Here is a 16,287-nt window from a genome sequence, read left to right as displayed (position 1 = left end):
GAGGAGGCGGGGTCAGAATGAGAAATAGGGGCGCGTCCTGGGGCAGATATTATATACATATATATAAAAATACATAAAATATGTAATTATAGTTTGTCTTATTGACAATTTCATTAAACTGGGCCACAATTTTGGAAAAATTGCATTATCTACAGCAATGCTGCCTAAGGTGTTTGAGCCCATGATATAGCACTCCTGTATCAGACTGTATGGTAGCTGTTGAATTTACAATAATACACTTAAAGTAAAATCTGGGTGCTATATTGTGTATTTCGTGTACTTATGTTGAAGGACATCACTTTATCACAAATTAGTTTCCATTTATTCATCTCTTGTATTACGGTTGGTGAAGTAAAATGATATTTTGTTGTGGATATAGGTGGGTTATATTATCTCTAGATTTCATTCAGAATAATAAAGGCAGAATTACATATTATGAATTATTTGTGATAAAAAGAAATAAACTTAGCCATCTGGAAAGTGCAAATTACAACCACAATGAAATATCATTTCACATCTAGAATGGCTATGATAAAAAAGATAATAACAAATGTTGGGAAATCTTCATTATGAGGGTTCCCTGTGTATACATGTTAAAATAAATTTGTAACTTTTCCACTTGTTAACAAAAAAGAAAGAAAAAATGAATAACAAATGTTGGTAAGGATGTAGAGATACTGAAGCCATCATATACTGCTGGTGGGAAGGTAAAATGGTGCATGCAGTCTAGCAGTTACTCAAGAGGTTAAACACAGAGTTACCATATCACACAACAACACCACTCCAGGGTATATACCCAGGAGAAACAAAAACAAATGTCTCCACAAAAACTTGTACATGAATGTTCTTTTTTTTTTACCCCCTTCCCCCCATACATGAATGTTCATAGCAGCATTATAGCCAAGAATAGAAACATCCTAAGTGTCCATCAACTGATTAATGGATTAATAAAAGGTGGTATATCCATACAATGAAACAGTATTCAGCCATAAACAGAAAGGAAATACTGATACAGGTTACAACATAGATGAACCTGAAAAACATTATGCCAAGTGGAAGATACCACGTGCAAAGAACTGCATATTCTCTGATTCCATTTATAGGAAAATCTGGGAATAGGAAAATTTCATAGAGGCAAAAGTAGATTGATGGTTGCCTAAGGCTGGAGGAGAGGGATGGGAGAATTGGAGGTAACTGCTAATGGGTATGGGGTTTCTTGTGATGTAAAGATGTTCTGAAATTGATTATGATGATGGTTGCACAACTGTGAATATACTAAAAACCACTGAATTATACTTTAAGTGGGTGAATTGTATGGTGTGTGAATTCTATCTCAATAAAGCTGTTACAAAAAAAACTAAGGCACACTTAAAACTTTGACTCAAATGGTACAAAAGCAATTTATGAGACCAAAATATTTGTCCCTCTGTAAGATTCTGAAATAAAATTTAAAAAAATCCTAGGGGATGTTGTATCAGTTACAAATGAGAACATTGGTCCACAACTAAGTTCAGATGATGAAACTGCCACTCACTGAATGCTAATATATGCTAGGCACTGCACTTCCTGAATCCTCACATCCTTCTAAAAAATAAGAATTAATTTCCCCTATTTTACAGGTAGGCCAACTGGTAGCCTTTTTCAGGATTTTGCACTTTTCCAAGAGTGGAAAGTTAGAAACTTTAACATCCACAAGAATAAATATAGCGCCAACATATCAGGCTCCTCATTTGAGCCCAGCTCTGTTCATGCTTTTTTGCTTCATTTAATCACAAGGACAACGCAACGAGGTCAGCACTCTTCTCATTCCCAATTTGCAGACAAGGAAACTGAGGTGCAGAGACGTTAAGTAACTTGGCTCAGCATCACACAGCCAGGAAGGGTCAGAGGCACCAGGTTCTGCCAGCCCCTAATGCTCATGTTAACTAACCACTCCCTTTACCTCTAACATCGTTGGGTGGAAAATTCCACAGCTTCAAAGGCTGGGGCGGAGTGGACAAAACAAGTTACAAGAGCATATGGACCACATATTCTCGTTAAAACAAATAAATAAAAAAGCATCCGTAAATGCTCAGTAAAGACCTGATTGTCCTCGAGGGAAAGGCTTTGGAACAATTTTCATCTTTTACCTGTTCAAGTATTCTGATTTTTCTTGAAAAGTTATTATTTTTCCCTTTTTGGTAGGGAGGACTAGGCTTTTTAAATTCTTCCAATCACCACGTTATGTTTTAAAAAATATTATTTTCTGGATCCAGGTTTGTAATTTAACTTATTTAAACCCAACCAGCAGTGCGCCTCCACAATCAGAAAATTTCTAACAACTCAAAAAGGGCAAACATGCTTTAAAATGAGTCATGTACAAAAAGCAGTTATAGCAGGAGAGATTTATGTCGATTAAATCTTTGGCCACGGGCCCAGAGAAGCACATGAATGGGCTAAAGCCACAAAGCGCGAGGCTGGAATGTTCGGGACGGGCCACGCTCCCCTCCAGTCCAACATTTGATTAAATGAGTCCGGAACTCTTTTGTCGAGGCTCAGTGGATCCACCCGGTAAAGTAAACTTCCGGTGAGCTCATTAATTTAGAGCGGGGCAGCGGATTCAGCTGGTGCTAAGCGAACCGGAAGTCTGTCAACTTACACTCCCCGCCCCATTCCGGATGTGACGCACGGGCGGGGTTGCCGGAAGAAGTGGCGAAGTTACTTTTGAGGGGACTCAAGTAGCGGCGGCGTGTCAGGGGCTACAGAGGAGGAGGAAGAGAAACGGAGTGAGGGAACGGAGACAGGTGCAACCGAGAGTGGGGAGACGCGGGAAGCCGAACCCGGGGCTCCTCGGCGTTCTCCGCGTTTCTCCGCTGAGCCCACTCTTCTGCTTCCCTTCCCTCCCCTCCATAGCTCGCGACTCCCCCGGCTGTTTCCAGGGCAACGGGAGTAGGAGACCCCGCGAGAGGCTGCCCACGAGACCCCCGCGCGCAGCCATGAGCCCCGCCCCCCACTGGTGCTCAGAGAGGGGCGGGACCTGGAGCGAGGTGTGGGGGCGGAGCATGAGGGAGGAGATGGGGCGGGAGATGGGGCGGGACCTGGAGCGAGATTATGGGGGCGAGGCTTGGAGAGAGGGGTGCAGATGGGGCGAGGCAAGGTGTTGGTTAGGGAGCCCTGATGGGGGCAGTGGGGAAAGGACCTGGAAGGGATGGGGCGGGACCGAGGAGAAAATAAGGGGAAGTGGAACATAATTGGAGGAGGCGGGGTCAGAATGAGAAATAGGGGCGCTTCCTGGGCTAGCTGAGGTGAAGTTTTAGAGTAGGGGCGTGAAACTTGATGGGAGGGAGGATGTGAGGGCAGAGCATCATTGGAGGAGAAGTGGCTATGCCTGAAGAGAGGTGGGTGGGACCTGGAGGGGGCGGGTCCTAGAGGAGGGGCGGGGCTTAAGACCAAGCTGAAGGCCAACCCCGAGCAGAAGGGGGCGGGCCCTGTTAGAAGGGTAAGGAGGGTTTGTAGGAAGATGGGTGGGACCCGGGCTGGGGTCTCTGCAATAGTAAAGAGTCTGGAAGGAGAGATGGAAGAAAGCAGGGCACCCCCATGAGGACCTGTGACTGGCCTGACCAAACTCTTCCTAGCCCCACAAAGCTCTCAATTCCCTGTATTCTGCAGGTTGCTCTGTGACCCTACCATGTCCTCCCCCACCATGAGTTCCCTGGACACCCCTCTGCCTGGTGAGTGACCCTCTTCCCTACCCAGCCCTTATCACACACTGGCAAGAGAGCTCACTGTGCCCCTCTTGTTTGCCTCCCTCTCCCAGAGAATGGCCCCCCTCAGCCTGGCGCCCCCTCTTCTTCACCCACTGTTAAGGAGGAGGGTCCTGAACTGTGGCCTGGAGGTTCAGACCCTGATGTCCGAGGCACTGATGAGTCTGGCTCAGCCTACATCGTGGGTGAGACGGGGCCCAGGGTCAGGGGTCTGGGGGTTGATGTGCGGGGCTTGGAGAGGAATTTAGGAAAGGAGAAAGAAACCGGGATGGGGAGATGGGAGGCCCCTGTTTCTTGTTGATTCTTTTCCTTCATTTCTTCTTGATACCTCTTAACTTTGTTCATTCTTCGGAATGTACCGACATACACACATTTCTCTCTGAATTACAATTTCCTGGGGTGTGAGCATTTCCTCCATCCTCTGCCTCAGGATCTCTCATGGGCCTGTCCCTCTGGCTGCTGTTTCTCTCTGTGGCTGGCTCTCATGGCCTCTGTGTACCCACCCCAGTCATCCTAGACCCAGATGAGGAGCCAGAGCGCAAGCGAAAGAGGGGCCCAGCCCCGAAGATGCTGGGTGACGAGCTTTGCCGTGTGTGCGGGGACAAGGCCTCTGGCTTCCACTACAACGTGCTCAGCTGTGAAGGTTGCAAGGGCTTCTTCCGGCGCAGCGTGGTCCGCGGCGGGGCTGGGCGTTATGCCTGCCGGGGCGGTGGAACCTGCCAGATGGACGCTTTCATGCGGCGCAAGTGCCAGCAGTGCCGGCTGCGCAAGTGCAAGGAGGCAGGGATGAGGGAGCAGTGTGAGTGCTGGGGCACAGGGTGGTGCCTGCCTGGCTCCTGTCCAGCCCCAGGCCTCCACTGAGGCCTGTATCCCCACGACAGGCGTCTTGTCTGAAGAACAGATCCGGAAGAAGAAGATTCTGAAGCAGCAGCAGCAGCAACAGCAACAGTCCTCGCAGTCACCTGTGGGGCCGGGGGGCAGCAGCAGCTCAGCCTCTGGGCCTGGCGCATGCCCTGGAGGATCTGAGGCAGGTGGCCAGGGCTCTGGGGAAGGCGAGAGTGTCCAGTTAACGGCGGCTCAGGAACTAATGATCCAGCAGTTGGTGGCAGCCCAGCTGCAGTGCAACAAACGCTCCTTCTCTGACCAGCCCAAAGTCACGGTACTGCCCTTTCCACACCCTTGAGGGGTGACAGTCCCAGTGGGATAGAGCTGGCCAGGCCATGGCCCTGGGTATGGGCCAGAAGGCAGGGGCTTTGGGAGGAGGTCCCCCAGGGTGCAGGCTTTTCCTCAAGTGCTCCTGGGGACTTATGTTCACATGTGGAGTCTTGGGTGTGACCCTGGTCTCCTGCGTCGCAGCCTTGGCCCCTAGGCGGTGACCCCCAGTCCCGAGACGCCCGCCAGCAGCGCTTCGCCCACTTCACGGAGCTGGCCATCATCTCAGTCCAGGAGATCGTGGACTTTGCCAAGCAGGTGCCTGGCTTCCTGCAGCTGGGCCGCGAGGACCAGATCGCCCTCCTGAAGGCGTCTACCATTGAGGTAATGGCCAGGCTGCCTGTCCTCAGCAAGGCCCTTCCCCTCATCCCACAAAGGACCCCTGAGATGGCTCCAGGACAGACGCTGGCAATAGAGCAATGAGCAGGACCAGTCCTCGCCCTCATGGGAATAACATTCACCAGGGGAGTGTCCAAACACTAAACTTAGATAGTCAGAGCCTCCCATGAGCTGGGGAGAGAGAGGGAAAAGGGGCTGAGGCTGAGGGTAATGAGGATTGGCCTAGAGGGGCCACTTTAGAGAAAAGGTGCCAGCAAGTCAAATGTCAACAGAGAAGTTGACATTTGAATCAAGGGTAACAAATAATGTATCGAGTGCCTACTGTATACCAGGCTCCATTCCAAGTGCTAGTATATGGCAGACAACAAAGCAGATGAAATTCCTTGCCCCTGTACCTCATAACCATTGGGGGAAAGAGTGTTCTAAAGTTGAGGAGGGGACAGCCAGGAGGGGGGAAGAGCTTGCATGTCCCATGTGCCGACTACACATTGATGTGGCTGAGAGAACAGGGTGTGGGCGAGAGATGATCCTGGTGAGATCGGACCCCCATTTGGGCCAGGCGGGGAGGGACTAGCAGCTAAAGAGTCACAGGGGCCCCCCTCAAGCCCCTTCCACCTACATCCTTCAGATCATGCTGCTGGAGACGGCCAGGCGCTACAACCATGAGACAGAGTGCATCACCTTCCTGAAGGACTTCACCTACAGCAAGGACGACTTCCACCGTGCAGGTAGGGCCAAGGGCGGGCTTGGGGGTCAGCGGGAGGGTTGGCGCCCTGGCTGGCTGGGAGACCTCAGGCCGTGTCATCCTTGTCTTAGCCTCCGTTTCTTTATCTCCAAAGTGGGGGTGAGGGTTGAGCCAAGGTGAGAGCAAGAATAAGAGCACATTTATTCAGCACCAGCTCTGTACAGAGGGACGCAGTAGGGGTCTCTGCTGTCACATTGGGCAACTTGGTAGGAGTTAGGAAAAAGCACCCCCACCCCCGCCACCCAACCTGGCCTCACGGGAGGGAGACAGGCTGGATCTCAGTCCACTGTGAAGTGTACAACCTGCCCAGCTGTATAGGCAGCACTGCCTCCTGCCTTCCAAGAGCACTTACCTGGGGATGTCACTTGGGCTTCTGGAGGAAGTGCAGGTGAGGTGAGGCCTAGTGGGTAAGAAGCATCACCAATGAAAAAGGGGTGGGGACCCGCCATGGAGCATGCACAGAGGCCTGGCTCTCCCATCCTTTGGGCTTTCTCAGTAAGTCCCACCCTCTCCCACCATTTCCCTCTGTGTATCCCAGACATCCACTCCTAACCTCATCATCTTCCCTTCCTCTAACCCTGGCCCTCCCAGCACCCGTGATGGTCCCAGTAACCCTTTTAGTGTGACCTTAGCAGGGCAGAACTGGAAGGAACAGTGTTTCTGGCAGGGGCACTGGCATGTGCAAAGGCCCTGAGGTGGAGGAAAGCCAGAGGGTTTTTTTTTTTTTTTTCTCACTCTGTTGCCCAGGCTAGAGTGCCGTGGCGTCAGCCTAGCTCACAGCAACCTCACACTCCTGGGCTCAAGCAATCCTTCTGCCTCAGCCTCCCAAGTAGCTGGGACTACAGGCATGTGCCACCATGCCCGGCTAATTTTTTCTATAGATTTTTAGCTGTCCAATTAATTTCTTTCTATTTTTGGTAGAGACGGGGTCTCACTCTTGCTCAGGCTGGTCTCGAACTCCTGAGCTCAAACAATCCGCCCGCCTTGGCCTCCTGGAGTGCTAGGATTACAGGCGTGAGCCACTGCCCCCGGCCCAGCCAGAGGGTTTTGAGGAGCTACCAGGAGGTCCAGGCAGCCAGGGCACAGGGAGACGGGGCTGGAGAGGAGGTCGGGAATCCCACCACTTCCCACCTTTCCTCTGCGACTGCACCAGCTCGGGCTTCAGTCATCTCTCCCTGGGACATTGCAGAGGCCCCTCACTAGGCTCCCCGCCTCCACCTCTGCCTGATGTGTCTGCTCACACGGTAGTCAGAAGCATCCTGCCAGCTCAGCACCAAGTCAACTCACGTCCCTCCTCTGCTCAGAACCCTCCCCAGCTTCCATCCCACCGGGACAAGAGCCAAAGTCCTCCCCGTGGCCCACGGAACCCTTCAGGATCTGTTCCTTGTTCCCACTCTACCCTCAGCTCTTGTCCTCTCCCCCTTATTCACCCTCCCAAAGCCACACTGGCCTCTTGGCTCTTATTTGAACCCAGCAGGCTTGCTTCAGCCAGAGGGCCTTTGTACCTGCTGGTCCCTCTGCCCAGAACCAGGGTGACCGACTGGTCCTGGTTTGCCCAGGACCTTCCCAGTTTTAACACTGAAAGTCTTGTGGCCCAGGAGTCCATCCTCAGCCCAGTCCCAGGCAGAACAGATGGTTGGTCACCCTGTTCAGAACACTCACAGAGCCTTGTAACTCAATCGCTCCCTTCCTTTGGGTGGGTCATTGCTCAGATGTCACCCTACAGTGAGGGCTTCCCTGGGCACCTGGTATAAAATGTGAACATGATTCTCAGCAATCTAGAACACCCTTCCCTGCGTTATCTTCCTCCATAGAACTCATCACCATCTGACAGGCTGGGTATTTCACTGATGTGTTTGTCTGTCATCCAGCCCCTCGACCCTCAAATGTAAGTTCTGTAAGAGCAGGGACTTTGTCTTGTAAACGGCTCTGCCTTGGGCCTGGCACATAGTAGGTGCTCAGTGAAGTTTGATTAGTGAAAGAGGCAGTCTTGGGGATCAGTGTGAGCTTTACTTCAAAAGCAATGGAAGCCACCACAGGGACTGACGTGACGTGAGCTAGCTTTTAGCAACTTTTCTCTGCCTTCATGACAAGGATTAATCCCGGGAAACTAGGGAGGAGCTGCAGCCACCACTCAGGCAGGCAGTGAGGGTGACGATAGGATAGAAAACACCGAATAGATGTTTGCCCTCGTTATGCATCACTTAGGCAAGGCTTGTGGCACACCTACTGCGTGCCAAGCAGTAGGGACCCAGGCACTGGGACCCAGAGGTGAGAGAAATGATGAGAACACTGTAATTACTGCTGTTTTCCTCACCCCGTGGACTGTGGGTGGCGCCAGGGGCCAGGCCTTGGGCAGGTTTCAGCCCAGGCAGTCATGGCTGCCTCCGCCCTGCAGGCCTGCAGGTGGAGTTCATCAACCCCATCTTCGAGTTCTCCAGAGCCATGCGGCGGCTGGGCCTGGACGATGCCGAGTACGCCCTCCTCATCGCCATCAACATCTTCTCAGCAGACCGACCCAACGTGCAGGAGCCAAGCAGAGTGGAGGCACTGCAGCAGCCCTACGTGGAGGCGCTGCTCTCCTACACGCGCATCAAAAGGCCACAGGTACTGGGGCCTGGATACCCAGAGCCTGGCTGCTCTTGCGCAGCCTCTGCAGCCCCTCTGGGCAAAGCAGACTCAGTCCTGAGACCCGGGTAGGGGACAGGGTGTCCAGGCCCACGTGCATCAGTTTTAGGCTGGGGTCTGTCCTGAGGAGCCAGGCCTAGTGCAGGCACCGGGCAGGCCCCATCCCCTGCCCAGACACTCCGCGTGCCAACTCTGCCAGCTTGCCTGGGGAGGGAGGCCCTCCTTTCAGTTCAGGTGGGCTGACCAGAGCCTTGCAGGACAGGGACTCGGCCAGCACCCACCTCCCTCCTGTCCACCCACAGGACCAGCTGCGCTTCCCACGCATGCTGATGAAGCTTGTGAGCCTGCGCACATTGAGTTCTGTCCACTCGGAGCAGGTCTTTGCCCTGCGGCTCCAGGACAAGAAGCTGCCACCGTTGCTGTCTGAGATCTGGGACGTCCACGAGTGAGGGGCTGGCCACCCAGCCCCACAGCCTTGCCTGAACTCCCTCTAACAAATGACGCTGTCACCCCTTCCTCCTCCTGGGGTGGCAAAGGGCCCCAGGCCGGGCCTATAGTCCCACCTTGCTCCTGGCCTCACCAGCCCTCAGCCCTGGGATGAGCCCCAGTCAGGGCCCATGAGGCTTCCTCCCTACCCACGGAGTCTTCCAGAAGGTGTGGAATGGGTCACAGGTCCCGACCTCTGGCCCTTCCCAGCAGCTCTCCTCACCCAGCTTACACCTCAAGCCCACCACGCAATGCACCTTGAACAGAGGCAGGGGAGGGCCTGTGGCTCTGCCCCACAGCCTGAGAGACCGTAGGTCCTCCTCTTCCTCTGCTCCTTTTATTTAATAAAAACTAAAAACAGAACAAAAACAGGAAAATAAAATATGAATACAAGCTAGCCCTGAGCCAGAGTGCAAGAAATGGAGAGGGGGTGGTCTTCATTGACATGGCCCCAAACCTGATTCAGTAGGCGGGACCCAGGGCCTTCCCAGGCTGGTGGGGGGTGGCCCGGATGGTCCTGGTGCAGAGTGATGTGCTCTGGCTGCTGTGGGGGTCCAGGACAGGGGCCTGACAGCCCCAGGGTCACCTCCCTAGACGAGGTGAATCAGAACCTGCTCTTCAAGGATAAATAGGATTTGTGTGGACTTGTCCAGTCAACAAGTGTCTGCTGAGGCCTCTTGTGGGAGGCACTGTTGGCCATTCTGGAGACGCAGACATCAGGCATCCAACAAATGTACGTGCAGCATTTACCACGTCAAATAATTTTGGGCACTGAAAGCATCAGTCAGCAAGATAAAGACCTTCCTATGAGACAGAGCGGGGACAGATGGGGACAGAACAGAAGGGAACGGGGCTTTAATGGCAGCACATGCAGTGAGAGAGCTAGAGGAAGTGAGGCAAGGTGTCACAAAGGAGATGTTTTTGCTGGGACCTAAAACATAAAAACCAGGGAGGGCTGGGCCTCCAAGTTGCAGAACCGCACGTGCTAAGCCTGGAAGATGAGCGATCCTGGCAAGTTCGGCATAGGGGAAGCCACGAAGTTCTTCCAACTCCTACCCAGGGCCAGGCCCTGATGGATGCATAAATGAGTTGGATGGACAGCCGGGGTCAAGGGCGAAGAGGGTGGTGCACGGAGGGATGGGCTGGGTACCGAAAGGTATATTTATTTGGGGTGGCGGATGGGACGGCGGAAATGAGAAGTTAAAAACAATCATCCCGTTCCAAGTAGTGTACTGGACTCCCTACAAGTGTTTCCCCCCGCCCCCGTGCGCTGAGTCTAGTTTACAAATGGAGAAACTGAGGCCGGGAGACAGGAGAACAGACCAGGACCTGACCAGGTATCGGCCAGCCTCTGCGGGGAGGGCGGGCGTCAGGCCGCCGGTCAACTGGTGGGCAGCGCTCAGGTGGTCCTCCCGGTGCAGACCGGGTAGGGAAGCGGTGGGTGCTTGCGCAGCGCCCGAGGGCGGGAGGCCAGGCCCGCTGCGCGCCGGGAACAGCGAGCCAGCGAACGCAGCCGCGAGGAGGGGCGTGGCCTTGGGCCTGGACGTCATGAGGAGGCGGGGTTAGCGATAATTATCAGCCAGGGGGAGAGGCCACTTCCCAAATTGAGCGGAGGGGGCGTGGCCCGCCAGCTTGTTGCACAAACGGGGCGTGACCTGCTGCCAGGTTGGGGCGTGGCCTCGCCCGCACTTGGGCGGCAGGGGGCGTGGCCCGGCTCAGCGCGCGGCGGTACTGGGCTTGCGCACGCCAGAGTCAGGGGTCACGGCGGCGTAGGCTGTGGCGGGAAACGCTGTTTTGAAGCGGGTGAGTAGAGGAAGAAGGGGAATTGGGGGGACTCGGCCAGTCAGGGAAGGGGCCTTGAAGAGACGGGCACGTAGGTCTGAGAGAGGGTTGCGAGGGGTCGCGTGGGACGTTGCGGCAGCCGGGATCCCCTTGGCCCGGGGGCGCGCAGAAGAGGGGCCGGGGCCGGGGCCGGAGGTCTCCCGGGCGAGTGCGCGGAGACGCGCGGGAAAGTGACGGGGCCGGGGGCTTCCTCGGCGGGCAGGGGGCGCATGCGCTGGGCGCGGGGCCTCGGGGCCGGACGGGCCCTGGGAGGCCTTGTGGGACTGAATGGTGCACGTGCGGCTTAGTGTCATCCTGTATTCGCTAGGTATTTATTGAGTGGTCTGTGATAGGCACTGTTATAGAAACTGTAACTGCAGCAGGAACAAGTCAGAGAAGGTCCCTGCCTCAGGGGAAGACAGAAGAAAGACAAGTAATAAGTAATAAGTAATAGAAATACTAAAGCAATGCTCTCAGGCTGTGATCTGTCTGTTGTCTGAAGTGAAATAAAATAGGGTAATGTGATCGTGACCAAGGGGCAGCCTGCTTCTTTAGCTGGAGAGATCAGGAATCGGCCTCTCTGGGGAAGTGATGAGAAGTCAGCCCTGTAAGGAAAGATCTGGGCAGAGGAATCCTGAAGTGCAAAGGCCCTGAGGTAGGAAGGAGCTTGGCATATTTGTAGCCGGAACCGAGGGAACAAGAGAGAAATGCAGATGAATTCAGAGTCGTAGTGTGGGACCAGATACCACAGGGCCTTGTAAACTTTGGTATGGGATTTGGCCTTTATTCTGGGTTCAGTGGAGAGCCATGGGAGGGTTTGAGCATGGGAGCAATGTGATCTGCCCAGTATTTTGAAGATCTCACTGGCCGCTGAGTTGAGATTGGATTGCAGCAGCAGTAGGAATGGAAGGAGGGAGACCAGTTAGGAGGCCAGAGCCGGTGGTGGGTGGCTCTGCGCTGTGCAGGTGGAGAGAATCCATCAGGCTCAGGCTGTCTTTGGGGCTGGGACCAGCAGGACTGGCTGGCAGACTGGGCCTGTGCGTGAGGGGAAGAGGAGCCCAGGATGACTCCTGGGTTTGTGGTTTGAGCAACAGGCCAGATGGGGAAAGGTGAGGGAGAAGCAGGTTTGGGGGTGGCACTCTGAAGGCAGAGCTTACATGGGGGAATGAATGGGCAGGGTTAGAGGGGAGCACAGGAGGGGACAGGGTGATGTCAGTGCCTCAGCCTCAGTCCTGCCTACTCTGAGAACCTGTTGTCCCTCGTCTCTCCTCCTCCTTCCTGTACTTCCCCCACCCAGGTCTCTTCAAGGGAACCTTAGAGAGGTTCCTTCCCTGCTCAGGGCCTTCGCCATGCCCTTCCTTCCTCCTGAAATGCTTTTCTTTCTCTTAAGCTGCTTGTGTGGCAGGCAGCCCTTTGCTGGGCCCTGGGGAGCCAGTGATAATCCAGTTTGGTTGAGGAAAGCACAGGAGCTTTTGATCCAGGTGCTGTGAGCTATGAGAGGCAGCACTAGTCTTCCGGAGCTGAGAGAAGAACCTGGGGCTCAGGGAGGATGCGCCAGAGTTGGTGCTACCTGAAGGGAATTTAAACGCCCAGGTCTTGAAGTGGCCAGGCACTGTGCTGGGTGATGCTGGGGACCCCGATGTGGGCAAGCCCCCGACTCCTGTTTGTGAGGAGCTCACAGGCTGAAACGTTCCCAGCTCGGCGTGCCTGTGTGATAAGGGGAGTAAGTCGTCCGAGTCACTGTGAGATCCCAGAGGGGGAGGTGGTCGGCCTGAAGGAGTCGAGCCGAATGCTGAGGATGCAGCAGAGCTAGGCAGCCGAAGCTGAGGGTGATTTCACCCAAGCAGACGCTTCCCGAGGCATCCCAGGGCTGGGCCCGGTGCTGGTTGGTGCTGGGGACCCAGAGAAGAGAGAGGCCTTGCTCTACCCTCCAGAGGCCCCTGGCTGGTGAGCGAGGCAGACACACACCCACTCGGTCCAAGGGCATCAGCAGTCAGAAAGGCCAGGGGAGGGACAAGGCCAAAGTGGGAAAAGTGCGAAGACGTTTTCCGGGGGGCAAAAGTGAATAGTTACATTTGCAATCATTTTATCATCTCCTCAACAGATGTGTGTGAGCCAGGATACAGCTGTGAACAACAGACAGTCCATCTTCAAAGCTGTCTCCCCCACCGGGCAGAGGGCAGGTCATTGCTGTATCTCCCCTGTCATGGGCCTGGCCCACAGAGGCCGGCAGTATGGAGTGCCACTTAACAGTGGCTCTGGAGCCAGTCTGCCTGAGTTTGAACCGGGCTGTGTGCCATTGGGCTAGCTGTGCCACCTTGGACAGGTAGCTTCACCTCTCTGGGCCTCAGTTCCAGCCATTGTAAATGAGGTAGTAGCAGCACCTACCTCAGTTGTGAGGGTTCTTCGAGTTCCTTTATTCATTCTTCATTCAAAAAATGTTTTATGAGTACCTACTCTTTTCCAGGTGTTCTCCTAGGTGCATGAGACACAGCAGGAAACAAAAGACAAAATCCCTGCTCTCGTGAAGCTCCAATTCTAGTGGTGGGACAGACAGTAAACAAGATTAATAAGCAGTGGTTCTCAGACTTGAGTGGCACCAGAACCTTCCAGGTCTTTCTCGAGCAGCGATTGTCGGGCTTCACCTCCAGAGGTCCCGATTCAGTAGGTCTGGGTGGGGCCTGACAATTAGCGCTTCCAGCAAGTTCCTACCCAAAGCTCACGCTGCTCGCTGCTGGTCCAGGGACCACAGTTTGAGAACTGTGAGAACGAATGCAGTGCACCAGGCAGGGTTAAGTGCCATGAAAAGAATAAAGCAGGAAATGGGGTTAGCGAGTGCCCGGAAGGGGCAGCGGCACTGCACTTTTAAACAGGCCTCACCGAGAAAGTGGCATTTAAGCAAAGACCTGAGGAGAGGTGGGAGGGAGCCATGGGGACAGCTGGGGAAGAGCATCGGGGCTGTAAGCAGCCCGTGCAAAGGTCCTGAGGTAGGAGTCTGGATTGTGCTCCCAGTGACACCTTCCTTCCCCGCCCTGACCCCACCATCGCCACAGCCAAGTGACCAAGGGCAGTAGTCGGCCTCCTTCCTGCCTCCCTACTCCAAGCCAGGTCTGGCAATGACTCTGGGCTCCTGTAAGCCCTTCAGCTTCCTCTGTCCTGCCCGGGTCTCTCCCCCAAGGTTGTAGCTCCCCATGTCTCTCTGGCTATTTGCACGGCTGGAGCAAGGGCCACTGAGCCTCTTTCTTCCTGTGAGATAAGTCATGCGTCTATGTGGTTCTCATCCGAAAGACACAGGAGGAGAGTCAGTTAAGTCTGCTTCGTGCACATGTGTTCACAGCAGCACTGTTCGTGGTAGCCAAAAGGTGGAAACAGCTCCGATGCTCATCAGCTGGCGAATGTATAAACAAAATGTATTATATCCATATGGTGGAAAAATAGGCATAGGCTGGGCGCAGTGGCTCACACCTGTAATTCTAGCACTCTGGGAGGCCGAGGCGGGAGGACTGCTTTAAGATCAGGAGTTCAAGACCAGCCTGAGCAAGAGCAGAGCCTGTCCCTACTAAAAATAGAAAAAAAAAAAAAATTAGCAAGGTGCAGTGGCACGCATGTAGTTCCAAGTACTCAGGAGGCTAAGGCAGGAGGATTGCTTTAGCCCAGGCATTTGAGGTTGCAGTGAGCTACAATGAGGCCACTGCACTCTAGCCAGGGCGACAAGTAAGACTCTATCTCAAAAAAAAAAAAAAAAAAAATGCAGGCATAGAAAGGAATGAAGCACAGATACGTGCTCCAGCACAATGAACCTTGAACACATTAAGTGAAAGAAGCCAGACACAAAAAGGCCACATATTCTAAGATCCCATTTATAGGAAATGCCCAGAATAGGCAAATCCATGGAGACCGAAAGTAAGATTAGTGGTTGCCAGGGGTGAGGGGCAGACAGGCTGAATGGGGAGTAATAGCTAAAGGATACAGGCTTTCATTTCGGGGTGATGAAAGAGTTCTAAAATTGTGGTGATGGTCGCGTAACTCTGAATATACTAAAATCACTGAACTATATATACCTTAAATGGGTGAATTGTGTAGTATGTGAATTATATCTCAATAAAGCTGTGACCCAATGAAGTCTTCCCAGCCTGTCCCCCAGGAAACCAGTGTCACCAGTTTCTTACCTCTCCTAGAAAGAAAAAAAAAAGCAAATATATTTATTTAGACATATTCTCCCACCCACCTTGTAAAAATGTTACTATTTTTATTTTATGTATTTCCCCCCAAGTTATGTTGAAAAGTTTCAAACCTGCAGAGAAGTTGCAAGTACAGTGAACAGCCACATACCTTTGCCAAGGTTTACTGGTCATTAGCATGACACTTCATTGGCTTTATCTAAACACGCATACGCATGCACCTTTTTTTCCCTTTTTTGGCTGAACTGTTTGAAAGTTGTGGTCATCATGATACTTCATCTCCGAAAACTCCAGCAGGTATCTCTTAAGAACAGGACGTCTGCCTGCATAAGTACATAATTATCATAATCAGGCAATTTAAGGTGAGATAATACTATTATCAAATAGACAATCCTTATTTAGATCTGCCTGGTTCTCCCTGTAATATTCTTTAGAGCCGCTTTCCGTTTTTTAATCCAAGTTCCAGTCTAGGATCATACACATTTAGCTATCATGATTTTTTCTTTTTCTTTCATCCCATCAATAGCTTTAAGGATTCTAGACCAGAAGTTTTCACTTTGGATTTGTTTGATTGTTTCCTAGTGACTGGAATCAGGGTAAACATTTTCTTAGACGTCTTTTTTTTTTTTTCAGCACAAATGATAAAATTCTTAGTATACCAGTCTGCACCTTGCTTTTGTTACTAAACAATGCCTCTCTTGAGAGCCTTCCATATCAGCACACAGAGAGCTTCCTCATTCCTTTATACAGCTGCATAATATTCCATTGAGCGGCCTTAATGTATTTGAACAGTCCCCTAGGGGAGGACATTTAGGTGGTTTCCAGTCTTTTGGGATTTCAGACAATGCTGCCGGAAATAACCTTGTAAAGACAGTTTTCCATGTGCGATAGCATACCTGTAGCATGATCCTTAGGTGTAGAATCGCAGCCTCCAAGTTCTGTGTTTTTAATTGAGGTGTAAGTTGTGTTGAGCGTAACGCGCAGGCATCGGGCGTGCAGTGGTCCCTCCTGCCCCTTCCCACTCAGTCGCTCCCGTCCTAGAAGCAGCCACTAATCCAACTTCTAGCACCGCAGATGAGTTTTGTCAGTGGTACAACTTTGTGTAAATGGCATCATACAATATATACTGTTT

The 16,287-nt window shown here is 52.6% G+C and overlaps 2 protein-coding genes across 5 annotated transcripts in view; both read left to right on the top strand.

Moving 5' to 3' along the window:
• The first annotated feature begins 2,688 nt into the window (after positions 1–2,688).
• Positions 2,689–9,530, top strand: NR1H2 (nuclear receptor subfamily 1, group H, member 2). 3 transcript variants are annotated; one of them, XM_012643103.1, is made up of 10 exons: positions 2,689–2,783; positions 2,893–3,026; positions 3,649–3,710; positions 3,797–3,928; positions 4,252–4,542; positions 4,625–4,902; positions 5,100–5,279; positions 5,923–6,022; positions 8,438–8,646; positions 8,970–9,530. In XM_012643103.1, the coding sequence occupies exons 3-10, from the start codon at positions 3,668–3,670 to the stop codon at positions 9,114–9,116; spliced, it is 1,380 nt and encodes a 459-aa protein (XP_012498557.1). In that variant the 5' UTR covers positions 2,689–2,783; positions 2,893–3,026; positions 3,649–3,667; the 3' UTR covers positions 9,117–9,530. The 3 variants fall into 3 exon arrangements, with proteins under 3 accessions (XP_012498557.1, XP_012498560.1, XP_012498558.1); XM_012643106.1 differs by having other exon boundaries at positions 8,552–8,646; positions 8,970–9,509; XM_012643104.1 differs by having other exon boundaries at positions 8,549–8,646; positions 8,970–9,509.
• A 1,357-nt stretch (positions 9,531–10,887) lies between these two features.
• Positions 10,888–16,287, top strand: part of POLD1 (polymerase (DNA directed), delta 1, catalytic subunit) — a 22,746-nt gene continuing 17,346 nt past the window's right edge. For both annotated transcript variants that reach the window (XR_001137435.1, XM_012643096.1), the window contains exon 1: positions 10,888–10,956. The gene's annotated coding sequence lies outside the window, so the exon portion shown is untranslated. The remainder of the gene's footprint in view (positions 10,957–16,287) is intronic.

Source organism: Propithecus coquereli, unplaced genomic scaffold (genome assembly GCF_000956105.1).
Source record: "Propithecus coquereli isolate 6110/MARCELLA unplaced genomic scaffold, Pcoq_1.0 Scaffold193, whole genome shotgun sequence".
Lineage (NCBI taxonomy): Eukaryota > Metazoa > Chordata > Mammalia > Primates > Indriidae > Propithecus > Propithecus coquereli.
Note: the sequence above shows the minus strand (reverse complement) of the source record. Positions and strands in the feature narration are given on the sequence as shown.